The sequence below is a fragment of the Tauraco erythrolophus genome, chromosome 3 (assembly GCF_009769465.1).
Source record: "Tauraco erythrolophus isolate bTauEry1 chromosome 3, bTauEry1.pri, whole genome shotgun sequence".
Lineage (NCBI taxonomy): Eukaryota > Metazoa > Chordata > Aves > Musophagiformes > Musophagidae > Tauraco > Tauraco erythrolophus.
The window spans coordinates 60,516,221-60,528,801 of NC_141467.1; the positions used below are offsets into that span (position 1 = coordinate 60,516,221).

The 12,581-nt window shown below is 37.6% G+C and overlaps 1 protein-coding gene across 3 annotated transcripts in view; it reads right to left on the reverse strand.

Moving 5' to 3' along the window:
* The window catches only part of RB1CC1 (RB1 inducible coiled-coil 1), a 79,123-nt gene that overhangs the window by 54,416 nt on the left and 12,126 nt on the right, over positions 1-12,581 (reverse strand). For 2 of the 3 annotated variants that reach the window (XM_086608643.1, XM_086608642.1), the window contains exons 2-5: positions 11,402-11,519; positions 8,255-8,382; positions 5,427-5,553; positions 4,991-5,161 (exon numbers count right to left, since the gene is read on the reverse strand). In XM_086608643.1, the coding sequence (XP_086464769.1) occupies positions 4,991-5,161; positions 5,427-5,553; positions 8,255-8,325 (369 nt within the window). In that variant the 5' untranslated portion in view covers positions 8,326-8,382; positions 11,402-11,519. Of the gene's footprint in view, positions 1-4,990; positions 5,162-5,426; positions 5,554-8,254; positions 8,383-11,401; positions 11,520-12,581 lie in introns of those variants that run through there. The other variant, XM_086608644.1, reaches the window with a different exon arrangement.

A 12,581-nucleotide genomic window follows, 5' to 3' on the forward strand; every position in this document is an offset into this window, starting at 1 on the left:
TAACTCTTTTCCAGGTTCTCAAAACAGCTTTCCAGTAGAAGTGAAAGAGCATTTCTCCAAATAGTAGATATGCAGCTTTCAGGAAGCATGACTATACTTTTTGGCTTAAGTATTACAAAGTGTTTGGAACTAAACCAAGAATGATCTAGGTACTATGACTTACAGCCAGGGTTTTAGGCAATCAAATGAAGTGACCATACAGTTTCTCATCCTCATTCTCATTTCTCAAAGAAAAACTGACTGGAATTGACAGTTTCATGATGACAGCAAGAGTATCACATGAAATCTGAAATATACCCACTAACAAAAAGTCCAAGTTAGCAATATCCTTCTTCTGGGACAAATAACATGGAAACTTCAGTTAGATCACTAAAAAAAAATATAAAATCACTCTTTTCTAAACACTAAGCTACCAGAAATTATTGTAAGCGGTAGTATTAAAAGACCACAAGATCAGACAAGATGCACACTATGTAGCTTATTGCACAACACGCTGTGTAGAGAACAGCTTGTCCTCTCCTAAGCCGGTGTGTACGTAACTTTTTGCAAACGCTGTGTGCACATCATTGTCCACACACTGCAACTCAAGGCCAAAACTGCTGAACTGGAAGAGAGGTGGGAAACAAGACTAATTGTAAAAAGGCAAGCTGTAACCCTTTAGGCACAGACGTCTCAAATGTAAGTTCTCAGTCAAAAGGAAACCAGGATACTTGGACATAAAATTAAAATAGGTTTAGAAAGTTGCTTTAACTGAGATTTAAAAGCCAGGCAGTAGATGCAACAAACACCGACCAAAGAGGATCTGATAAAAAAAAGTTTGTAAGACAAAGACATTGCGTCACATGTGACATAACCTATGGCAAGACTTCCAGTTTAATTCATAAAGGAACAAGGTAAGACACAGCTTCTTTTAAGCTATCGAATCTTTAAACTGTAAATTTTACATAAGATAGTGTAATGAACAGAAATTTAAGAAAATATGTAAAGATGTTAAAATCATGAAAGTAAAAAGAAAGAAAAAAAATGAGGTATCTTGGTATGATAATCACAACACAGCAGAAAACCAAACAGGAGGTAATACGTTTCTCAAAGGAATGATTTTTGGTTAGAAAGTATTAAAATCAAGAAAAAGGCTACATGTAAGTTAATAAAATTAGTCTCAATTCAGGGCAGGGGTTGGTGGAGAGCAGGAAGGCTGCTTTTACATCTCTCTGTACCCTATGCATATATGGACAAAAGGCCATAAGAATGCCAGGGCCTCCACTGTGAACTAAAAGATGACTCTTGCTTATACCCGAAGAGTAACGAAGAATATCAGAAAATTATGACAAAAATACATGAAAATTAAAAACAGAATTTAAATCAGTAATGGTCAGCTTTATACAGGCAAAAAACAGAGATGAAATAAAGGCATGGATTAATAAAATAATTTCCTAAAGGAGAACTAGTACTACTTGTTACTGTTAAAAAAGTGTATATAAAGTATGGATCAGAAAAAATGAATCAGAAATATCTGTCCATTTTTCTCCATAGTAGAAATAAGGTTCAAAATAAGGTAAGGTAAAAAAAAAAAACACAACACCTTTCATACAATTCTACAGCACAGTTGCTAAATAGTATACAGTTCAAGTCACAGATGCTGAAAAGTTTGATTAAATTCAAATTTTCAGGCAGGCTTAAAAATGAGGGAGAAACAAGAGAGAAAAAAGTCTTCATACCCTGACATTTCACAACCTTCTGCACAACAAAGTTGCTTATTACTAAAGTAGATGTAGGGCATGAGGTACAAGACAACCAAGAGCTCTCGCACAGTAAGTTAACAGCCATTTTCTAAGCAATTTTTACTATTTCATATGCTGCTTACAACTTCATATCAAATTTGATTTTAAAATCATACTGCGTATCATCTAGGCAGAATAGATACCAAATAAAATAGAAAATAGTAGCTATCAAATATTCTCCCCTGCTTTTACATAGTCATATATCGCTGTTTCTTATTGTTGACAAGAATAGGTAAGACTTTCTATCACGAGCAATTATTTCAATAGTAACTTATTTTCCATTTATCATGTATTAACATTAAATATTAATAATTAAATTTAATTAATTCAATTACCCTAAATAATTACAAACAGGCAAAACCACTTCATCAAGTACTGCCACTCTGCTGTTCTGGTAAATCAAGTTCGCGTCTCTGTAAAATTAATAAGACAACAAAGCTTGGATCATTATAAGGCAGATTTTTCATGCTGATTTCGCAGAAAGTCTTGCATACAGTATTCTCACTGTGGTTTTGGATGTATCAAACTCACAACTACAGAGGTTCAGAGCCTTTCTAGCTCTCCCCAGATCTTAATCAATTTTGAGAAGGATTAATATCCCTTGTTCTCTCTTCATCCCAGACAAGAGACTTATGGTGAAGCCTGAAGAAGATTAATGTTCTAACCACACTTCCAGTCCTCCCTCAGTTTCTTCTGAATTACTGCTCAATATGCTTCAAGCAGGCATCATCAAAAATTGCTTTAGTACAATACTGCAATACTCCTTTATACAGCTTTCACACCTTGGTATGTCTAAAGTCATGACAGCCTATTTACTTATCTTCCACAATATAGGATGGTTCTGTCGTGCCCCTGACCTACCAATGAAATACCCTAGGCATTTTCACAGCCTAACACAAAGCTACGGTTTTGAAAGATTTAAAATCTTCAACAAAATTAACTGTGGGTATATGACTGTATCAGATTTAAGAATATTGTTACCTATTTAAAGTTTTAATAAATTTCTAAGCATTTCCTAGAAGATTAAGCTATCATTATGGCCCTTTTACAAGTGGGGAATAACTGGAAGAAGTGGAGAACAGAGAATAGTCTTTTTCAAGATAAATCTGCAGGCTAAAAATAAAACCTCCATTCTACTTAGATCCATGTTTAAAGACCTTTAAATACTAAATTCCTTTCCCCCTTCCCATAATAATACTAATAGGCACCATAAAGGATGGAAAGATTTTTCTTCTGCTTGCAAATCAGCTCAGGATCACTCTCTCTAAATTAACTTTTCTGTCTCTAGCTAAATACTATCACTCCAGTTAGCCAATAAAAGCTGTACTCCATACAGAGACTTCTAAGAGTATTCTGAAATATGGGCTTCCCTTACAGATGACTTGCCACCAAAATGAGTCAGTAAAGATCTAAATAATTAATTTAAAAGCAGAAAGCAATACACTCACTTGCTCTGCGTATCAGTACATCGTTCAGAATCAAGAGGGAAGAGAAAGTAGCACTAATGATTCTTTTCAAGTCTAAGTAGGAGTATTTTTCATAAAACTCGTGGAACATACAAGCTTACTCCAGAGGAAATAGATCTGTTCTGTCAGTGTATACCAACTTCATCAGACCAAAATCAAAGTTAAGAATCTTCAAGACCACAAAATCAGGGATGGGATGAAGAAAGAAGATAAAATATCAACAATGAGAAATGTGAGACTGGGTACCACCACCTTACACTTCCATTACCTTAAGTCAAGCACAAACACAGAGACCATGTAATCACTACAGCCCCCCTTTCATATCAAATCAATTAATGTCAAGCATTTTACAGGTAACAGTCTTGCTGACTTTTATAAGATACTCTTAATACCTCACAACAAAAGGGTTTTAAAGCACTTTCAGTTTCAGCTGCTGAAACCAGAATCCTCACACTCTTCAAGGAGTACAAACGAAAACCTCCCACTCCTAGCTGAATTCACATTGATATCCATTCTTCTCTGTGTGACAGTCACATGATTCATAGATCCCTAATAACTCAAGGTCCTATTTACTAAGTCAGCAGTAAATGTCAACAGGTGGTGGAGAGAGAAGGAGAGTCTACAGAAGTCAATCCTTGCCTTAAATCAGGCAGTATGTCAAGGTCAGATTATTCAGGCTAAGTTTCCCCCTCCTGACAGGTCAGGAGGCCACCGGGGAAAACAAAAAAAAACCCTACACTATAAGCAAGACTTGGCACTTTTCTCTGAATTCCGATTTATGCTATTAAAAACTATCCACTTCAAGTGCTAAATAGTCTTTTAGACTGCATTAAAGTTGTTACTGAAACTAAGAAACTTTATTACCAACACAACACATTAAGAACACGCATTACTACTCATTTTGTGCTAAGTGCTATATATAACCATTCCCCCACTCTCAGCCATTGGAAGTTTAAATAATTTTAGAGACATTAAAAATATTTAACGCATGTAGAATGTAAAATTTGAAAAGGAAAATGAGGGTAGTATTTCCTAACACGAAGAAAACTATCAGTCTAGCTACTGAAGGCATTGTGTCACTCACTCTCTTGAACGCAGAGCCGTTCCTACTGCATGCACACTTGGTATCTTACTGACCATGTTTCAGGGAACCAGCTCCCCATGTCAAAACAACACAGAAGTAATCAAATTGAAATTCTGACAAGTTTGCTTTCTATGCAAGTAAAAGTCAGCACTCAATAATAAGACCTGAATTTTAGGAAAAGGAAGCTTAAGTTTATTAATTCCTCACCAGTTGTTCAGAGACAAATCGAAACAGAAGCTTGACAAGATGCTTTCCAAAGATTATACTGCTAGTTTTCTACTTGGGTTAACAACATTTACAAAGTAACAAAGTTTTACATTTTTCAGGTTGAGGGAGACCGAAGACACTGAAAATAAGGCAGAGCATTAAGGCATGAGTCCAAAGCAACCAGATTGCTTTTATTTTGCAAAAGCTGCAAACATACGCATCCATAAAGATGTATTACAATATGCTTTTGACAGCTTTGAATATGCTGAAGAAGCAAGCACATTTCAATACCTACCTTGAAACTTCGAGGCAACGGCTCTGAAGAATACAGCGTCACTAATACGCCATTCTTACTGCCTTTTGAACAAATTATTTCATATATCAAGCTTCTCCTCTGACACGGAAAAAGTTTATTTTCCTTTGGTGTGCAAGTACAGTAAGAATTTACTTACTACAGCAAGCTGTGTCCGTGATGCTACCGTATGAAACACTGCAGGCATCATAAGAGATTCTTCTACTTTCAGTTCCATCTCATTCTCTGCTGAAAATGTGGTTTTGGGGATAGCTGGTGGACGTTCACACAAGATCATCTCTTTGTTGAATAAAAAAATTGGGTTGGTGTCCTATACTCAAAAAGAAAATGAAACCAAACACTGAGCAAAGGCAACATACTGTTCCATCACCCACTATTTCATCACATGGGTAACACGTCTCAAGAACACGTTAAAATCTTAACGTGTAAGCTGAATACATAAACCACCTGCTTCTCAAAGCAAAGAAATCCAGCAAACAGTACACTACAGAAAAATACTTAAAGATCCCTTAGTAAAACATCTTTTTCTTCCCCTATAAATGACAGTTTAGATGAAGAATCCAGTATGCACTTACTGTTCCAGCACTGTAACTACACACTCTTCTGTCTGGTGCCATACACTCTCCTCCATTGACAACCAGTACTTGGTGCTGAATGGCAATCTTATACTTAGTTTGAATTGCATGTTTCAGATCAGCCACACTGGGGAAAAAAATACATGAAGATAAGACAACACTATCAGCATATTTGTACCTTTAATTTTACACATTCCTGTAAGAGACAAATGACTTGTCTATGTCAAAGCAGAACTTTCTTTAAAGAACTATTACTTTTTATTCTGAACAATGACATACTTCTACGTTTTGTAAGCGCTGTAATATGTTGCTATCTGGATATCCAACTAATAAGCTATCAGACAAAAGACGACAGCCTCTGCATTACAGGTAACTCATCAACAATCTTTTTCCAAGAAGATCTGATAACATGCTGAAATTCTGGATGAAGACACATCAAGCATTTAGTATAATAACTGTAAAAGTCAAATTATGTTCTTTGAATACATACTTTATGAACAAACAGCTCGCTCACTGAAACTCTAGAAGACCATAAAAAGAGTATTAACACTTCATTATGTATAACATAAGCACAATTTAACCTGATTCACTGTACATGAAGTGCAGTATAGCATTTAACAATAACAGGAAATTAAACAATAAAGATCAGGTATCTAAAATAACCATGATGCAATATGACATCATGAAGTCACTACAAACACCTCAAGAGCATAAGCTTGTACTCACTAGCTGCGTTCAAGTAAGCATTCTCCCATCATCTGCACGGTCTTTGGGAAGATAGCTTGGCCTGTCCATGTACAAGCAGATTGGCAAAGAACCCGAGAAAGTTTATCTTGCTGAAAAGAGCAAGTCTGTATATACACCGCATAAGAAGTTAAACCATTCAACTAAATAGTCTTGGCTTTTGTGTGGTTCACCCATTGGAAAGTTTCTTTCTCAACGAACTATCCAACTGACCAAAAAGTCAGCCCATACCTGACTATGAGGTGCCCAGTCTGGCAGTTCAGATGCTGCACCTCACCATGATTTAGGAACAGTGTCTCCATGTACCAGACAGCATACAGGCATGCCGATACATCTGCGAATGACCCAGTACATCCAGAATGGCTGAGATGAAACATTAATTCATGCTCAATAATACCCTGAGCCTTAGTGGCCTTTGCAGAAAAGCATACAAAACCACTACTCAGTGTGGACAGTCTATGAGGTGGAAGAGCCCTAAGAAGTCTCAAAATCCAAATTCACTTGTTGAGTCATGAAAATTACAAACAGGAATTCAGGAGAAAGGAAACAATCCATGTTAGAAGTCTTTAAGCACAATTACTTGAAACTCATTCATCACTAATAGAATACGAAGACAGCAGACAAGCTTGGCTCTTCCTAGCTCCAACGTATATGGGCTCTCACAGTATTATACGATTTACTTATTCCTACACCAGAACAAGGGAAAAGCATACAATACATCCAGTATATCTAGTCCTCTCTAAAAGCACCTTTCCATTTGCAAGATGCTTTTAATGTGCAGCAAAAAAAAAATACAAATAGCACAGTTGTTGAGACTCAACTGTGATTCTCTAACACTGCTCATGTTTCACTCAGTGGGAGTTATGTTTTACATATAAAATGCAGTAAAATGTTTTGAAGTCTTACATCATAGGACAGAACCAACTTTTACCCATCCTGGACATGAGACAAAAGCCTACATGCCAGTTCTTTAGCATCCAATCTAGAAATATTAGAAAGTACACATTTTCTTCAGAGTAAGTATAGACTGACAGGAGAAAGAACAATCTGTAGAGTTTCTTCTGTGATACCAATCAGTAAAAAACAAATCTTTGTACTGGTTTTGGCTGGGGTAATTTGGAAGTTAATTTTCTTCATAGTAGGTAGTATGGGGCTATGTTTTGGATTTGTGCTGAAAACAGTGCTGATAACACAGGGATGTTTTCTTCGCTGCTGAGCAGTGCTCACACAGAGTCAAGGTGGTTTCTGCTTCTCACCGCATCCCACTGGCAAGTAGGCTGGGGGCGCACAAGACGTTGGGAGGGGACACAGCTGGGACAGCTGATCACAACTGACCAAAGGGATATTCCGTACCATATGATGTCATACTCAGCAATATGGAGGTGAGGGAAGAAGGAAGAAGTGGGGGGGGACTTCAGAGTGATGGCGTTTCTCTTCCAAAGTAACCATTATGTGTGATAGAGCCCTGCTTTCCTGGAGATGGTTGAATACCTACCTGCTCATGGAAAGGAGTCAATGAATACTTTGTTTTGCTTTGCTTGTGTGCATGGCTTTTGCTTTATCTATTAAACTGTCTTTACCTCAACTCAAGTTTTCTCACTTTACCCTTCTGATTCTCTCCCTCATCACACCAGGGAAGTGTGACCGAGTGGCTCAGTGGGGCTTAGTTGCTGGCTGGGGTTAAACCACAACTACCTTTTACAGAAGAATCCTAAATAAAAATGCTATCCAATAAAAGGTCACAGATGATCAGAAGTTACTCTGACAGTTTTTCCAAAAAGCACCAAACATGACACCAGACATTGCTACAAGCATGTAATCTTCTGTCACTGCCCCAGAAAGTAAATAACTTGTCCACTCTTTCATTGGATCTCCAATGCTCAAAACCACCTGTAAGGCACTGAAAACACTTATCCAAAAAGATCTCAAAATTCACTCAGATACATTAAAACCTACAAGACAACTACATGGACATACTAAAAACCAGCTGAATATCATCTCTCCAGAATTCAGTATACAAAAAATACATATACTTTTTTAAAAAATTAAAAATCAAATAACATGTAATTAATTTACTTTCTTACTTTTGTACAGCGAGTTCTGTGTCAAAGGTAAGGGTAGTTCCAGTGTTGACCAGAAATACATATAGCTTCATGATGATTTCTTTAAATCTCTGAAGTTTATAACTTCCACTGCTAAAATCATTTAGAAACTTAAAAAAAAAAAAGCAAGTGTTAGTTTCACGTACAAGTTATGAAAAAGACACGTATATACTTTTGAAAAAATACTTCTCGATATATAGTGGCTGGATACATCAGCTCTCATATTCCATAGTTCTTTATCCAGTACTAAACATACAGACGATCCTCCAACCAGACACAGGGGCAAGGTAAGCCTCCACATATGCAGATGGTTAGGAGAACACATGAAAATATACATTGAGGAGAATTAAAAAAAAAAAAAACGACTTTCAGTTGCAGAAGCTATCATCTCAGATCACAACCTGGCTTCTCTCAATATGAAACGCATTTTTAAAGCCCCAGATACAGTTACTTTCAGACTACTTTTCTAGTTTTACAAACAGCAGCTTGATCTATGCTATAAGTATTCATTCCTCAACTTACAAAGTCTATCTGCTCACTACTATCCCTACCCACAGCTTTTTCACTCAAACATATGGAAGCATTAGCAAAAAATAAAAATAAAAAAACAGCTAAGATTATGCAAATTTTCTTACTGTATCCTCCATAATTAAGTAATAGCTGTAAATAATATTTTTCTGTTTCCAGCAATAGCTAAATCCGTAGCTTTCTTTGTCACTCCTAGCAAACATGGAATGATCAAGAAAGACAGTGCAGTCCAACACACTGGACGTGTTTTCAGTCCTGTGCCCTACAAACATCTGAGTACTATAAGCATGTTTTTCCAGTGTCCATAATAGAAGAAAACCAGTGAACTACTTTGTAAAACAATGAGATTTAATCTGAGATTTCATCAAAAGGAGACTTTTTCTCTCCTCCTCCATAGGAGCTCAGAAGTTTGGGAATAATTTCGTCCACACTAATACAGCTGCTGCAAAAATACAACTAGCACTGCACTCACTAATGATCTGCAATTTTTTTGATGTGGAAAGAGATACGGAAAGTCAACTTGCAAAAGTTTTAGCCACTCAACTATATTATTTTATCATTATAAAAATTACTTTTTGGATTAAATTACTTCACAAGAAGTGTAAGTTGTCCCTCTTTCCCTGAAATACGAACAGGACGCACACATAAGGTCTACACGGCTAACTGTGTTATTCTGCGATGAGTCTGAATTTGCCTCGTTGCCTGCACGGAGAAGAGCTGACAAACCATAGAGAAAAATAACAAAGGCACCATTAAAATAAGGAAGAAGGAGAGGTTTTACCAGAACAAGACCAGAAAGTCAGAAGAGCTTTCTTTCAAGAGAGTAGCTTTCCACACACTTTTAAAGTATTAGTTACAGCACATAAACTAGTCAAAACAAACATTTTCACAACAAGGCTTCAGAAACAGAACCATATCAAATAAAAAAGCCCTAGTTAAATAATTTGATCAGAATTGAGCTTTGTTGTCCTTATACTTGAACTCTACCATAGTCACTGGCACCAGTTCCAATTTACATTGGAAAAAGAAGAATATACTCTATGAACAAAGTTATTAGATAGACAAAAACTGCTAAATGCCAAGAACAAGGTAGCAATAATTTATTACTAAATTCTTTGGCCTGGGTTTCAGAATTAATCAGTCTCATACGTTGAGAGACTTATTTTCACAAAAGGTATATCTGTGACTGTAGTCCAGGCAGAATTAGAAAAAAAGGTGTTAAAACAACACTTAAAGCAAGTACCATGGAGCACTCACCACAAAAAGCTCTTTTCCACCTAAGAAGAGTAAAAGGCTTGTATAGTATCTAGTTTTCATATAAACATTACTTTCTAAGCTCAACTGACATTTAAGAGAGAATCTGTCCAGAAGCTTCATGCACATAAGGTGAAGTTTCAATCAAGTATTTCACCTTCCACACCTGTATTGGGTTTGCATGGCAAGGTTTTGGTCATGCGGGGGCTACCGGGGTGGCTTCTGTGAGAAGCTGCTAGAAGTTTCCCCCTATGTACAATAGAGTCAATGCCAGCAGCTCCAAGACGGACCCACTGCTGGCCAAGGCTGAGCCCATCAGTGACAGTGATAGTGCCTTTGGGTTAACATAGTTAAGAAAGGGGGGAAAAAACCAAACGAACAGGAATTGCAACCAGAGAGAGAAGTGGGAATATCAGAGAAACTACTCTGCAGGCACCCAGGTCAGCGAAGAAGGAGGGGCAGAAGGTGCTCCAGGCACCAAAGCAGAGATTCCCCTGCAGCCCATGGTGAAGACCATGGTGAGAGGCAGGCTGTGGCCCTGCAGCCCATGGAGGTCCACAGTGGAGCAGATATCCACCTGCAGCCCACAGAGGACCACATGTCTGAGAAAGTGGATGTCCAAAGAAGGCTGTGACCCTGTGGGAAACCTGCACAGAAGCAGACTCCCAGCAGGACTTGTGACCCCGTGGGGGACCCACACTGGAGCAGCTCATGAAGAAATGCGGCCCATGGGAAGGACTCAGGTTGGAGAAGTTTGTGGAGAACTGTCTCCCGTGGGAGGGACTCCATGCTGGAGTAGGAAAAGCATGTAAGGAGTCCTCCCCCTGAGGAGGACAAAGCAGTAGAAACAATGCGTGACAAACTGACTGCAACTCCCATTCTCCATCCCCTCGTGTTGCTGGGGGAGAGGAGGTAGAGAATTTGGGAATAAAGTTGAGCCCAAGAAGAAGAGAAAGGTGGGGGAAGGTGTTTTAAGATTTGGTTTTTATTTCTCATTATCCTACCCTGATTTGATTGGTAATGAATTAAACTAATTTCCCCAAATCTAATACGTTTTGCCCATGACGATAATTGCTGAGTGATCTCTCTTATCTCGACCCAGGAGCCCTTTGTCATATTTTCTCTTTTCTGTTCAGTTGAGGAGGGGAGTGATAGAGCAGCTTTGGTGGGCACGTGGCATCCAGCCAAGGTCAACCCATCACAATACGTTAACACTAAAGCTAATTATCCAAAATACAGGGGGAAAAAAAAAACAAAAAACATTACCAAGATCAAAAACATTTATGACAGCATCTGCCACACATCAGTGGTCTCAAACTTTTTAACTTCAAGTAAAGAAGGAATTACCTCAGGCACTATACGAAGCTACCACCTTCTTCAAATTCAAGAGGAGAAAAAATGCGCACATTCGCTCTACTTGATTTTTGGCAACAGAGTAACATGGCTGTTCAATGCCAGAGAAGATCTGCAAAGAAAAGATGCATAATGCAATTACAGGTATTATTAAATGTCAGGATTTTACAGTCATTGTTACATCTAACCCAGAAGTCAGTGTATGTCAATGCCAGAATGAATAATTATGTGGTAGTCTGTTTTTTTTTCCCCAATTAACAATGCCATCTAGTTACAAGTCTGCTCAAAACTGCTACACACCTGAATATTTTTGCCCATAAGTTCAGTTTGAAGTAACCATTAGTGATACTTCTCAGTATTTACAAGGAGGCAAAGTCAGTTCACTAAAAAGAACAGCTTGCATTTCCATTAACTGAAAGTATTTTTCAGAATTGGGAAGAATGCTGATATGATGATGCTTAAGAACAATACAGAATGCAATTTATCTAAGAAAATCCAGTGTAAAAATACACACATGCTACTACTGCTGAATGAACAGCCTTATCCTGCAGCTGTATCCAACAGATTCCTTCAGTAATCAGCATCACCTTCCTTATCTGAAACAAGGTAAGCTTGTTTGTTAAGCCATTCACCTACTTTCAAAACATTTGTTAAGATTTTTTTTTTAAATTATTTCTTTATTTTTAAATAAACTGAAGATGTTACTATTCCTAGCTGCTTATCACTGGCATCCTTGCCAGAGGCTTTTTTTCCTCTCAGAACTGTGTTTACACTACAAAAATCAAAATGAGCCAGATGAACAAAGGTGGTCTTTTTAGGGCACCCTAGTTCATTTTAACTGTTGTCTGTTAAGTAGCGGTGTGAAAGGAGAAAGAGCCCTTGGCGAGGAAGGCAGCGATGAGCAGTTGGGCTCAGGGCAGTCAGGCAAGCACACAATCAAACTCTGAACTGCAAACGAACATTTTTTCTATCATGTTAATGCCCTAGCAAGCTTTCTGAGAAGATGATCAGGCACTATTAAAGGGTGATAATCCATTACTAAAAATAGGTTTGCTGAAGCCTGAAAACCATTAGAACGTGTAAGTCATTTTACACAACTCATGCTACTAATGGTAAATCAAAAACACTTCACCTCAAACTTGAAAACCTTACGATAAAAGAAAAAATTACACAG